Source organism: Gossypium arboreum, chromosome 3 (assembly GCF_025698485.1).
Source record: "Gossypium arboreum isolate Shixiya-1 chromosome 3, ASM2569848v2, whole genome shotgun sequence".
Lineage (NCBI taxonomy): Eukaryota > Viridiplantae > Streptophyta > Magnoliopsida > Malvales > Malvaceae > Gossypium > Gossypium arboreum.
The window spans coordinates 6303822-6318969 of record NC_069072.1 but is presented as its reverse complement, the minus strand read 5'-3'; the positions used below and the strand labels follow the sequence as shown (position 1 = coordinate 6318969).

Below are 15148 nucleotides of genomic sequence, written 5' to 3'. Positions count from 1 at the left end.
TTATGTGGAAGGTGCAGCCTAAATCACGTATCCACTTATCGCTTACTTTAGAATCATTGATCGAAGCGGGTAGAAGTTCACCATTGCTGTAGTATTCTACAACATCAGCTTCACCGAAATTTTCTAGTTGTTTTTCCTTTTGATTTGCAGCCTCCCTTTTAATCTTGTTTTGTAGCTTATAGCACTCAGATTTAATTTGCCCTTTCTTCTTGCATAAGTTACAAGTTTTACCTCTGTTTGAAGACTTTGATCTACCTTTAAATTTACCATGAGGATTCTGTTCCTATGTCCTACCACGATCATCATCAGCATTCCGATCTTGTCTCCCACGAATAGTGAGACCCTTTCCTTGAGAGTCGAGTTTAACCACAAGATGCTTCATTTTATCATACGAGGTTTAAGAATCATAAACATCATCAACTGTGAGAGACTCGCGGCTACATAAAATCGTTAGAGTTTTCGACATACATATTTGTTCTAGCCTCTTCCATAATGCAGCGGCAGTTTTCTCTTTCATCACATCCTGCAGAATTTCGTTGGACAAATACTGATGTAATTGTGTTAACGCCTTTCGATCCTTACGCTTCTTCTCTTCATCTGTTAATGTCAAAGGCTTCTTATCTATCCCTAGCAGGGCATCCTCCAGATCCATCTGCGCAAGAACTATTTGCATCTTAATCTGCCACAACGCAAATCTGGTACCATGATCGAGATGAACAATCCAGAAGCTCTGATACCAATTTATGAAAAAATAAAAAATAAAAATAAAGAACACATAAATATTTTTACATGGAAATCCTTTCGGGAAAAAACCACGGGCAGAGGAGAAGAAAATTCACTATGTCGAATTCGAAAAAAAATTACAAGAGGAATAGACTATTTCTATTTATAGTAAAGCTATATTCTAGTAAGACTAAAACACCTTATTCTAATCAATATCAAATAGATGGAATTTAATAAGGTTTAAAACCTTATTCTAAAATAAAATAAAAGAAGTGTAATTCTATATGGATTCTTCTTTTATTTATTTTACCATTGTATTTTATTCAAAAAAGGATTCGGGTCACTTAATTCTAACAATTATAATTGGAGACTAATCATAACAACATGAATAAATAGATTTTAATTTAAAATCCACGCATGTTTGCGATGGTGATTATGAAATAAAGAATCTATTAAGATGTTTATAAGTTTGTCATACTAGATTTGCTACATTCCCCGAAGTGAATGTAAACATAGAGAAAATAAAATATATACTAATAGACCACTAAAAGTAGGAACATAGTAATAAATAAGAGAAAATGAGAGTTCTCAAGATACTTTTCAAATGGTAAAAATAACTTATGTTATCAATGTGATATGAAAGATTATTGGCCACATATGTGGCGTATGCCCAAATATTTTGTTTCTGTTAATATTCTTTGAGAAATGATATCAAAATGTAGTAATAAATTCTATCATTACAGATAGAAAATATTTATCTTATTTGGTACTTAAATAAACCAATATTATTCCAATATTTGGTAGTACAAAATTAGTCGAAAGCTCCAGAAAAGCTAATATATTAATACCCTGTGATGATTAATCTATTGGTTTTAAAAGATATTCATAATGGATCTCATATGGAGATTGTGAATGAGGAAAATATTAAATGTCATATGAATAAAAAAAGGGATTGGGTTATTAATTTATAATCTTTGTGATATTCTTTTGTCATCATCCCTATTAAAGGGGTTGAAAGCAAAATATTTGATTGTGAAAGATCTACTTATAAGTAATAGAATATGATAATTCTATTTAAAGTTCATTATGGTTGGATGCACTTGAAGTTGCAAGTTTTTTTAAAAACTGAGTATACTCTACAGTATTAAGAATAAGTTCTCAATTAAAATTACGTGAAAAAATATTACTGATGAGAAGTTGCAAGAGAAACTTATGTATGGAAAGTCATTGGTTATATACCTGTTGTACACCTGGAAAATAAGATCCACTCTCAAAGTTTGATATTAATAGATTTTTGAGCATTTGAAGATTTTGGCATATTCCCTAAAGCGAATACTGCATATAATTATTTGGAAATTATATTTATTGGCTTAGTGTCATTATAGAATTTACATTGATTTACATATTTCCAGTAGTAAATGTCACAATATTACTTATATGTGGATACAAAGAAAAAAGAATAATAGTAAAAGTATCAATTTGTCACAATTTATATTGACATTGTTAGTACAATTGAAATGCATGTTAAAGTAAACCAGAAGTTTACTGATGCAAATGCATTTACTACTTGGCGTGACCAGTTAGACCATTTTGGATCATATATGATGCGAAAATTAATTGAGAATTCATATGGACATTCGTTAAAAAAAACCAAAAGATACTTTTATTTAAAGAATTCTCATTTCTTGTTTGTTCTTAATGAAAATTGATTCTTAGAAACTCGTTAGCTAAAGTCGAGATTTAATGTCTTGCATTTTTGAAATGAATATGGGCCCATTCATCCACCATGTGGATGGTTTTGATATTATATCATTTTAGTAGATGCATCTACAAAATAATCACATATGTATTGTCAATTTGCAACCTGTCATTTGCAAGATTGCTTGTTTAAATGATTAATTTCAGATTATGCAATTAAAACAATTCATCTTGCTAATGTTGGTGAGTTTACATCCCAAGTTTTCAATGATTATTGCATGTCAATTGGGATAAAAGTTGAACAATCTATAACTCATGTTCACACACAAAATGATTTAGCTAAATTGTTTATCAAATGCCTCCAACTAATAGCTAAACCATTACTTATGAGAACAAAACTTTCTATTTCTGCATGAGATTCATGCTTGTATCGATTTACATGTTGTACGCATCAAGTCAATAGATTATAAATACTCTCCATTATAACTGATTTTTGGTCAAGAGCCAAATATTTCCATCATACAATTTTTGGATGTGCGGTATATGCTCCAATTGCTCCGCCACAACGCACAAGTCATAATAAGAGAGTGGAAATGTTTATTTATATGAGTTTCCTTATAATATTTTTTAGTAATTAATTCGAGATTTAATTATGACATGAGTTGTCAGATTTTCCAACATTAGGGGGGGAGAAACAATAAATTGTAATGGGTTAGGGGGAGAGTAATTGAACCAGAAGTTCAATAAGGATAACTCATTAGAAGTTAACTGTTAGATGTATTTACAACCTTAATGAGAATAACCAAGTGTTATATACCGTCTAATATTTTAATTTGAATCAAAGTCCCAGTAGGACAATCAGTTAGAATAAATAATAAATTGATCGGTTCCAAAGATGAAAATTATTTTAGATCGTCATATAGTCGAGGCGGGTGCTATAGAAGTGACCCAAGACATAACCAATAAGAAAAACTCCAGAAGAGATTCAATTACCTGAAATTGAATTTTAAAATAGTGAAAATAAGATATCTCAATAAGTTATGTCAATTCGAGAAAATGTGGAACCGAATAATAAAAGTGGTCAACAATGATTTTGCATGCGATATTATTATTGAAATAATGAAATAAAAGGAGGATCTTTAATAAATCTATTGAGAAATATAGATATGGAATAAATTGATCAAAATAGAAAGACGCAACTCAAGTACAATAAATTCATAGAGTTTTTGGATCAGTAGTCTAAATATCTAAAGGTATAAAGGCAGTGAGGGTGCAATTGAAGTAGTTTTGCAAAAGCTGAATAAAAATATGAAGTTTTCCGCTAAGTCCAGGCATTGATTATGAAAAGATATAATATTCTTTTGTGGTGGATGTAATAACCTTTAGATATATTATTAAATTGACAATTCATAAAAGATTTAACTTGCGTTTAATGGTTATTGTTACAACCTTTTATGAATCACTATATAATAAAGTTTATATTAAAATCCTTGAAGGATTTAGGATGTTAGAAGCATATTGAAATTCTTGAGAAATTATTCATTTATATGAATTGAAATAATTTGAATATATGTGGTAAATTTGACTTAGTGAATAGTAGTTGAAGGAGGATTATAAAATGATCCAAAATACCTATTTGTATTTTTATAAAAGAATCATGATTAAAGTTTGTTATGATTATTGTTGAATCTCCTGAAGAGATCAAAATATATTTCTCTAAATTTCCCTCACTCATGACTTTTAAAAGAATGGCAATATAAATGCTTATCAAATACATTCAAATAGTCATTTGAAAAACTAGTATTCGAGATTGAATACGTAGAATATGAGAAAATATGTGATGTTTTAATGAGGGGGTGTAACACCCCAAACCTGGCCCAGACGTTACGACCGAATCCAGCGTGTCACATTGAAGCGTTACTAGAAAAGTCATGTTTTATCTAAAGTCTTTCTTAGTGTTTAAAGAATATCTTCGTTAAAGATTAAAGTGAATGGAAGCTGTGCACCAGGTAAGATGCCAGAAAAGGGGAGGTGAGTCAATTAGACTGTTTAAGTACCTAGCTCTTCCATGATCCAATCCTAGACATGCACACATCCGTTGCCACACTTTAAGCTTATTACTTGTCCACGCACAACAAATTAAGTTTAACTCTATTTAAAATATTTATTTCCTTTGAAAACATTTACGTTGCGGAAGCTTTACTCGGTTATCGTGATATTTTAAAAATAAGTAACTTTTATAAAACGCGCCCTAGAGCTAACCAATTTTAAGGAATCAATTTAAGTGATGTGAAACTCACGTTGAAAACGATTTAAGTAATTTAAAAACCCAAAATAAAAATAATAGAGCGGCCTTATTACAACTTTAACCAACATAGAAATAATCAAAAACAAATGCGAAATTTAAAAGGAAGCTAATTGAAACTTATTTAAAAACCAGAAATTTAATCTTCATGGCCACTCTGAATCCCGTCCAGCTCCAAGTCTACCAATAGGGCTCACCTACAAGGATGGAAGAGAAAGGGGGTGAGTTTGGAAAACTCAGTGTGTAAAGTATCCCAACCAGAGCCCAAATCAGTTCAAGCTTTACTGGGCCTAAGCCCTATTCAGAAATCAGTGTTAACTAGGCTTTAGCCCATATCAATATTAATCTAGGTCATAGCCCCTTACAGTATCAGAGTATATTGGGCCTAGCCCATATCAATATTAATCTGGGTCGTATCCCTATTACAAGTCGAGATATATTGGACCTTTCCCATATTAACACAGTTGGCCCATAACAAAATAATCTCATATGATTAATGCATGATAACCCCATCCAACCCTTCACTTGCCTCCGTCCATCCCTACACTTCCTGTGGGGAATAAATCACTCACGCCATCCCTACACTTACAATGTTAGCACCGGTTGCAGCACTAACTATAATCCGCAGCAAAGCTGCTTATATCAAAATATGTGACACAGCCACCAGAACGGGTTCTTCCTCCATAACAAAACCCAACCCCATGCAGTATGACATGTATGCAGGATATATATAATTAACAAGGCATGTTTTAGAAAGACAGTCAGATTATAGCGTAAGAACAGCTATTTACCCTCGAGTGGAGTAATCGTAAACTTACCCCCCTTCAAGGGTATTACGATAATTCTACCTTACAGAGGTATTTCAGTAATTTTATCAATCTTTTTAGGGTTTCATGTTCATTACAGTTATTAACGTATTAACAGAAACACTTACCGAGCGTTTTTACCGAATTGGGCCCCATTAACCCGTTTTTGGCCCATTAAGCCCAAATATACCGAAGTGCACGAAATTGCGCACTCTGCAATCTTACCGTTGAAGTTACCAAAATTATCAATACAAATAATCCCACGAGCGCTCGCACGCTCGTAAGTTCTCGAAATACCGGCTTTTCGGCATTTCGGCTTTCGGCTTTTGCCGATCTAGTCTACTAGTGGGTGTCGTTTACACACCTGATTTGTAACGATACGTTGGCGAGATCCACACACGAGTTTCCTACGATCGAGTTACTAATACGTCAGTCTAAATATCAAAAACAAGCTACGTACTAGACCTCTTACCATATTCGGCCAACAATGCCTTAAACCCCAAAGTTCTTACCTTTCTGCTGAAATATGGGCTAGATCTAGATGTCCAACTGAGTTAACCTTCAATCCCTTCGCTCTATTCCCCCTTATCCACACTAATGCTTACACAACCAAACAGAAAGAGGTACAAAACCCTTAGTCCAAAACGCTAGCGACCCATAAGGGTTTCAGCTTTTCTTAACTCCCGAAATAAAGAAATAGTTTCGAAAACTTACCACCGGTTCCTTCAGCCAACGATTCCACTTTAGTTCTTATTCAATTCTGATGTAGATCTAACCTTCAAACCCTAGCAGAAGTCGATCATTTTCTGGTCTAAAGATTAGGCTATGCCCTTAAACTATGGGGTTTTCGGCTTTTTGAAATAGTGAAGAAGATGAGATATGAGAGTTTTGTAGTGGCTTTGTTGACAGAACTTTAGGGTTTAGAAGAAAAAAGAATCGGCCACAAGATGGAGAAGAATCAGAGGGTTTGGCTAGAAGAAATCGGCATAGAAGAAATATAGGCTCTCGGGATTTCGGCTTTTGTGCATAAGCTTAGGAACAAATGATTAGAAAGTAGAGATGAGTAAAATAGTAGAAGGATTCGGTTATAGGGGAAAAGAAGAAGAGAAAGTAGATGAAGAGAAAAGAAAAGAAGAAGAAAAAACTGAATCCTAAAGGCCAAAATATACGGCACTTATTAGCTATGGCCGAGTGAGTGTATTTCGGCATAAGAATTCCAATTCCCAGAATTGCTCCTTGATTTTTAGCCACATTCAATGTTTGAATTTCATTCAAACTCTTGACTGATTAGCTCACCGTTTGCACCGCCTCAGCATGCTGCCAAGAGTCCTGATCAGACCTCAACTCCTTCCCCACGCATGCAGCAAAAATCTTAACCTTGCGTGTGCGAGATGAGGCTCAAACCCCAAACCTCCATCCGCCTTGCCCCTTTGCGCCTTAGCCCGAGCTGCTGGCCACTGCACCACGCTTTCTCCTTTACTAATAAATGGTTACAATTAATTATAAACCTTACCTGCTTTAGTTCTGGCCCGCTTTAAAAATAAAATCAAATTCGTCCGTGCAAGGACTCGAACCTACGCCCTCTCCGCATGCCTAGCACGCTGCTGCCACTGCGCCACAAGAGCTCCTTGTGGCATAACTCGGTCGCAACTATTCTTAAACCTTACTTTAGTGCGACCTGGCTTCTAAAATAAAAACAAGCCTTTGCATGCGCCAACCCTCAAACCTAGGCACTATACCACACTCCCAGCGCCTCTGCCACTAGACCGAACTTCCCTTTGTGTTACCTTTTAACCCCAACTATATATAAGGCTTCCCTGCGTTGTTCCCTGATATAAGAAAAATAAAACACTTTTGCACATGCTGAGAGTCGAACCCCAACTCTCCTTCCCACTACCTAGCATGCTAACCACTAGGCCAAGTACTCTTCTTCATGCCTAATCTTGCCCAATTTATTTTATAAGCCTTATGCCCAGATTCCCTCTATAAGGCAAAAATTAAAACAATTTTGTTTCCTAGAGTTTAAACACCAAGACAACAATACTTTTATAAATATATATATATATATATTTTTTTTCTTATCTAATAATAATAATTATAGTAATAATAATTTTCATAAAAAAAATTCAAACATACATACAGTAATATTTTTTTAATAATAATAATATCCAAATTATTCGGGCCGTCTTCTACCCGATCCCAGACCAAAAATCAGGGCGTTTCAGGGGGAGTAAATACGCGTTGCACTCTTTTTCCCTTAATCGAGGTTTTGTCCCATTGGGTTTTCCTGGTAAGGTTTTTAATGAGGCAACATATTATGCGTATTTAGATTGTGTACTCTTTTTCCTGCATTAAGTTTTAATCCCACAGGGTTTTTCTTAATAAGGTTTTAACGAGTCACATTATCTATCAATGGACATCCAAGAGGGGTGTTATGAATATATTATTAAGTGAATGTCTATCATGATCAAGATAAAGTTTTAAAGTATTTTAAATTCTAATAGTTATTAGAATTAGATCTCTAATTCTTTTATACTTCTTATGCATATAAATAGAGATTATGATGAAACACTGTAATCACCCCTTTTGATTAATAAAGTACATTCTCTATTGCTTTCATATTTTCTTTGTTCTTTATTCTCTCCATCTCTTTTTATTTTATAACTTTTTATTTTTTTGAGTTTTAAAGAGTTTTTATTTTTCATAAACTTTTTACTTTTTGAAATTATAATTTTAAGATTTTTACCTTTTTCTAATATGATTTTTTTTGGGTTTTCTAAGGCAGCAATGGCCATTGGGAAACCCAAATTTTTTAGTATTCAAAACACTTATTTGGGTAAAAAGACATGGGTGTATATTATTTGGATAATAGATTATTATTTTAATATTATTTTGTAAATTTCCGAAAAAACCAACCATAATTTTCTAAATAATCTAAGCCATTATATTTTTCTAAATATAATATTTTTAAAAAGTACTCCATCTTTCTTGTTTTAAGAAAATTTTTGAAATTAACATTCATGAATTATTAGTTTTAAATACTTAGATCAATTCAATTTATTAGTACAGCATTATTCATATTGATATGCATTGTTCGTATTTTATTAATAATATAGTAATAAGAAATGTGCATTAAAATAACAAGTAAATTAAATTTGAAAAATATTAAAAATAATTAAAATAATATTTTATATTAAATAAATATTATTAATGAAAATATTGCTAACATTATATTTTTTATAAACATTATAAAAAATGTTAAAATTAAAGCATTTTAAATTTATATCAAAATTTAATACTTCTAATCAAATTAAATAAAATAACTTCTTCTTTTTTGTATTATAATGTCAATAAAAGATGTTGCAATAAGCTTAAATTTCACTATAATATATGATTTATATTTTATATTGAATTGATTCCAGTTAAAATTACTCGAATATATATTAATTACGATTTTACTTATAATTATATTTATAAACTACTTAATATATATCAAAGTTTGATTAATTAAATACTCAAAAATGATAGTGTTGGCGTGTGGGAGAAGAGTGAGGGCAGCTCATTGGAGAAAAACCCCATCTAAGTGTCAGATAATTGCATAAAAATGGTAAAAATTGACATGAACGCGACTCCTCTCTTGTGTCCATCCTTGAAAAAGCAATAATAATTGTATCATTGCATTAACATGTTCCAATACATGTGGGAGAGGAAAACTCCAATGGAAAGAAACAAAGTGGTAGAGAAGGAAGAAAGGGCAGTGGGTCACATCATTCTAACAAATTTTAATAAGACTCCATTTTTTATTAAATTTTATTTGTTAGATGAAAATAATTTGTTTATTTGGATAACCCAAATTTATATTTAAATATTATTTTGATTATATGTTAGGTCTACTTATATTAAGTTTGGATGTCCTTTTTACTTGTTTTAAACCTCTAGTATGTTTATATTTTTATATTTGAAATTTATTAATGCTCTCACCATAATTAAAGTTTGATTTTAATAAAATATTAACTAAAATTAATTGCAAATAATTTTACTTTGCTTAATTGATTAATAATGAAATTTGATTTATTAACAGTTTATGACTATAATTTAAAGGGAAAAATCTCAAAATTATGCATTAACTTTAATTTAATGTACAATTGTGTATATAAATTTTATTTTGGTACAATTATACATATGCAATTTTAATTGTGGTTCACATGTATACTTAAAACTTTAATTTTGATTTAATAAATAAACAAACCAATTTACTTTTATATTGAATAAATATAATTATTTATGTATACAATATATAAACATAAAATAATGTTATATCAATAATTATGTTCATAATTTAAAAGAATTAGATCAAATCAAAATTCATGTAAACAATTACATATTAACCGTAGTTGATGTATAGCTTTGACATTTATTTTAATTATTTCATTATTTAATAGAAATTCACCTCAATTATTAACCGAACCCCTCTGCCCCAACATGTAACATTCGTCTCAAATAGCTTTATATGTTGAATTTAGTATTTAACTACATTAACACACGGATGATTATTTTATATTTTCTTTCTCCAGATTAAGTTGAGCTATATCATTAATACCATGGTAGTCAATACCATATTGGTTACTAAAAAATTCTGATGCATTTTGATCCATTTTGACTAATGCCAATCTATATCGGTGTATATTGATCCATTATATGTAATTGAAATATTTTGGTACAACTCACCACTAGCAGGAGCAGATTACTACCACACACAACTAACAAGCAACTCTTGTGATTCAAGCCCACGATCGTGGGTATCAGATGAACACCCTTGACCAATGGCCAAACACCCCGGTTCGAAAGACAGTAGTACATCCACCTATACATTACTGATAAAATAGTTGTTATTACAGTGTCAAGAATCAGTAAGTTTGACAGTGAAAATTATGCATTCAGTCACAGAAGAAAATGTAATGACCATGGGCATGGATTCTCACAGTACAAAGTTCAATACATTTTGGCATTTAACAGGAGAAATGAAAAAAGACAAGGAATTGCTGAGAGGGACGAAAGGAAATACCAATTATCCACTAAAGAAAATTCTATTTACGACATCGACAGGTAATGCATAAGCTGGATCAATGGCTTTCAGTCCTGGATAATTGAGAAGTGAGAGTCCTACAACAATAGCGAGCATCATAAACAGAATTACGCATGTTAAATTCATGAAAACAAATAAATAAAACAATGGCCAACGAATGGGCAGAATGGCAGTAAATACCAGCAACTCCGAAATATGTATGGTAGACATCAACAGCATCATCGGGTCTATCTGAAATTCCACCATTTTCCACATCCTGACAGTCCAAGATGAACTTAACAAGCTTTTCCTTGTCTATCCAGTGAACTCTGTCAATCATGATCAAGCTAGATAGAACCCACCATGAGTAGCAAACCTAAAAACGATTCGGCAACATCACAGTGAGAAGAGGCAACTAAGGATAAAGATTCTGTTTAAACTTCAACGAAATACCCACATCAGGGAGTTTCTCAGGGCGGCCATTAAGACCTCCAGATTTGACTTGCCGCTCACATAACCACCACCCGAGAAGGTCCTTATCAACATAATGCAGAGATCCCGTAAGAGCAAGAGCTCCCACACAACAGAAAACTACAGTCATTATGCATAAATAATATCAACACATTTTCAACAAAGATTATCATTGTTGTTAAGAGTGCTGTATCTTAAGCTCATCAGTAAATAAACCTAAAACCATAAAAAATAAGCAATCTTCATTATGAGTATGTAAGTAAAAATGTACACTACAAATGATCAACGAGATTAACATACTTTGCCCTGCATGAGACTCGCCACCAGGTGTGCATCCAAAGCCACCATCTAGGTTTTTGCAACTCAGAATATAGCTAACAGCCTTCTCAACATTGATTTTATCCAGACAACATAATATTGAAAGGCAACAGATGGCAATATAAGAGAACCTAAACCAATCAAACCAATTTGGTAAAAAGAGGATTTACATCTAAAAGTAATAAACCAGAAAATAAATTAGACAAAGATATAAAACAAATATATTTGCGGAAGAACGTATACCGCGTATCCACCTCACCCCACATGTCGCCTGAAAAGGATCCATCTTCATTTTGCAACCCAGTAATATCTAACTTAGAGACTTGAGCAAAACAAAAAGTACATGAAGACACTATACTCTCATAAAGCCAACCATAACCAGTCAACAAAATTAGGAACAGCATAAATCAAAGTTATGCAAATCATTTTAAAACAATTCTGAAAAATAGATAATCATAACATAATAATAGAACTCTCCAGTGAAGAGAATATAATTATAACAAAATAACATAAACTCCCCAACGATGAGCAGATAATTCCATCAAAAGAATATATGACAGGATACAAGTTGCAACCTTATCAATGTCAAGAACATCTAGCTTGTTGAATAGGGCAAGCACTTGTACAGCACTAAGCGTATACAGTATATGCGGATCATGCCCAATATTGCCAGAAAAACCACCTGTACGAGAAAGTACCATCAACCTCCTTTCCTATTATGATTTATGATCCAATTAACTTAAATATAAATTGTTTTTTATTTACACTGACAACATGAGCTTTAGGAGATACCAGATTCGTGTTGGCACTTCAGGATCCATGAAATAACTTCATCTACATTAACAGAATCAAGTTTCCCCAGAAGGTCTAGGGCTGTTAATCCCCAATATGCACCATTCATTCTAAGATGGTCCATCACCACCGATTCAAAACTATCCTTGTTCTACCAATAAACAACCTCAAAATCATAAACTTCACATAAACAAAAAATAAAAACTGGGATAGAAATGAATTTGAAATTGTAAATGAAAAACAAAAGTTCGATGAACTACCTTTTCAACAGATAAGATGTACTTAACATGTTTGTCAACTGCCAGCTCCGCCATCTGCCATACGTTTTCCACAACATTCAAGAGTTTGAGAATACAGAGATTATAAATATTAAAATAAAAACCCAATGAAGGTGCAGTTAAAATGTAACAAGTTTCTCAATAAAAACAAGGGTTTACCTCTCCGTTACACGGAATCGGCAGTTAGGGGTGCCGTATCGGTTTCGATACGGAATCCGACACTGGTTATGGATCAGATCCGGCGAAAATCGACGGCCGCGGCGGTGGGAGAACTGAGAAGAAAAGGGAAGAAAAAACCAGGAGGAGGAAAAGAAGCAAAAAAAGGGTTTACGAGAGTTCGGGGATTACAATTTCCTGATCCTAACACTGTTTGAGCCTTGTTAGGCCCAAAACAGTGGTTTCTTCACCAGTTGCAGTCCTCAAATTTGACTTCCAAATTCCAATTCAATTCATAACGCAAATTACACAATAACGATATAATTAGATGTGATCCCGGGTGGGATGAGCTTGTACCGATTCTAAACATAATATTAATATATTTTATATTTATTTCTATTTCAATTTAAAATGTAAAGTTAAAATTTTATTTAAGTTCATTAATATTTGTAAAAGTTAATTCAATCTTATTTTAAATTGTTTATATTATTTTTTAAATTTTCCAAAAATATTTATATTATTTTAATTTAATATTTTTATTTATTGAAAATTTTATATAAGCATTTTAATATTATTTTAATATTTACATTAGAATAATAATATATATTTAGTATAAGTTTATTTTTTTAATGTGTTATAAATTATATAATATATAAAAATAACATAATATAAAGTATTATAAACTTAAAAACGGGTTACGCCAGATTAAGCTTGAGCCTTAAATGTTCAAGTCCAAACCCGACCTGTATTTTAAACAGGCTTAATTTTTTTTTCTAAGCCCATTTTTAGGCTTAATATTTTTACCCAAACTCTTCCAAATTTCGGATGAATAGTGAACAAGTCTAAATATAATCTAGGTCAAACTTCACTCAATATCACTAAGTTATTAGTAAGTTTACATTTGGTCATTTAACTTCAGAAAGTTACAAAATCGCCACTGAATTATTCGAAAATGTTTATTTAAGTCACTGAGCAGTTAAGTTTTTTTTAATCTAGCTAATGAGCTCCAAGCAACAATTCTATGATTGGCACGGTGGATCACAACCCATCGACAAGTAGAACATACCTTAGATCTAAATCGATATGATGGTTATGTGAGAGATCGAAGCAGAAAGCTGCTTAGATTTTGGTTCATAGATTCATGTCATTCAAAGCTATTTCATTAAAAAAAAAACTAAATTATAAAAAAGAAAAGGAATGAGAGCTTTCGAATGGTGCAGGCGGGGCGAACAATAAAGGCCATTCAGTAGCGATTTTGACATTCTAATAACTTAAATAAAAGCTTTTGAATAGTTTAACGGTCATTTTGTAATTTTTTAAAATTGATTGATTAAAACATAAACTTACAATAGTTTAACATAAGTAAAGTTTACACAAACCTAAAACTAATTAATATATAATCTAAACAAGAAATAACATAAAAATATAATGGAATTTATTTATATAATTTAAATTATTAAAATATAAACATCTACAAATAATTTATATAATTAGGATAAAAACAAAACATGAAATAAATATAAAAATAAGAATTGAATAGAACAACAATTGTTTTTTACAATGGCACCAACTTTGTGATGTTTTCTCTTATAAGAAAGGAAGATTCGAATTCAATTATTTGAATTGAAAAATACTCTCTATTTTATTTTTATTTTTTGTTAATAAATGTAGTAAAAATTAATATAAACAACTTATTCAGTCTTAATCAATCCCTTTAAATCATCATGAATGAGTTTCAAAACATGATCAATAGGCTATTATCATATTATAGTATTAGTTTTATTTTTAAGTGCGATCAACGTGTTATTTTTGTATTTTATGAAATTATTTTTTTAGTAAATAAAAAAACAGCAATAACAAGACAAAGTGTACTCTAATTCAAACCAAAAAGATTGGACTCCACCATAAACAACTCCCTAATCGACAGTTGGGGATCCTCCATCAAATTAAATCTCATCAACTTCGAGTTACAAATTTTATCAACGCCTCTAACACTATATTCTAGGGCCGAGGAATATGTCTCACACGAACTTCCCAAGGACGAATAAGCATACTATGTAACAACCTTAGTGTCGTTATCCTGCTATCCACGACACCTCCAGCAATAATAGTTTCAATCAACAAGCCATTGTCACACTCCAACTCCAACTTTCATAACCCTTTATCCGATGCCAAATGAAGCCCTTCAAGCATTGCCTTTGCTTCCACCTAAAGTATAGTACCCTCTCCAATTGTCATTGTAAAACCACATTGCCAGTCCCCATTAGCTGTTAGATTTATAAAATAAATCTAAAATACATCTTAATAAACCAGGATCTTTCATGTCAAATCATCAAGAATAAATCAAGAACAAACTAGATGCAGAAGCGTACCTGAATCCATGGATTCCTTGAAACTTTCTGGATCTTGGGGATTTGATCTTCCAAATTAGCACACAAGAAATTCAGAGAATATCTTCTCTCTTTCTTAATGATGGGATATTAGAAAAGATATATTGTGTATAATTTGGGATCATAACCCTGATATTTATAACCTT

At 31.8% G+C, this 15148-nt stretch overlaps 1 protein-coding gene across 3 annotated transcripts; it reads right to left on the bottom strand.

Annotated features, from left to right (window-relative positions):
* Nucleotides 1-10186: 10186 nt before the first annotated feature.
* Nucleotides 10187-12974, bottom strand: LOC108474531 (geranylgeranyl transferase type-2 subunit beta 1). 3 transcript variants are annotated; one of them, XM_017776482.2, is made up of 10 exons: nucleotides 12616-12974; nucleotides 12439-12492; nucleotides 12179-12329; nucleotides 11952-12068; nucleotides 11630-11696; nucleotides 11369-11517; nucleotides 11055-11188; nucleotides 10799-10973; nucleotides 10598-10695; nucleotides 10187-10406 (listed from the first exon to the last, which is right to left on the bottom strand). In XM_017776482.2, exons 2-9 carry the CDS (start codon nucleotides 12490-12492, stop codon nucleotides 10601-10603), a joined length of 942 nt encoding a protein of 313 aa, XP_017631971.1. In that variant the 5' UTR covers nucleotides 12616-12974; the 3' UTR covers nucleotides 10187-10406; nucleotides 10598-10600. The 3 variants fall into 3 exon arrangements, with proteins under 3 accessions (XP_017631971.1, XP_017631972.1, XP_017631969.1); XM_017776483.2 differs by having other exon boundaries at nucleotides 10187-10396; XM_017776480.2 differs by having other exon boundaries at nucleotides 10187-10695.
* Nucleotides 12975-15148: the final 2174 nt, after the last annotated feature.

Coding starts and splice junctions, on each gene's coding strand:
- LOC108474531 (XM_017776480.2), bottom strand. CDS start 12,492: ATGGCGGAGCTGGCAGTTGACAAACATGTTAAGTACATCTTATCTGTT. Junction 12,330..12,438: donor ACATCTTATCTGTTGAAAAG/GTAGTTCATCGA, acceptor GTTTATTGGTAG/AACAAGGATAGTTTTGAATC. Junction 10,974..11,054: donor GCCCTGAGAAACTCCCTGAT/GTGGGTATTTCG, acceptor AATCGTTTTTAG/GTTTGCTACTCATGGTGGGT.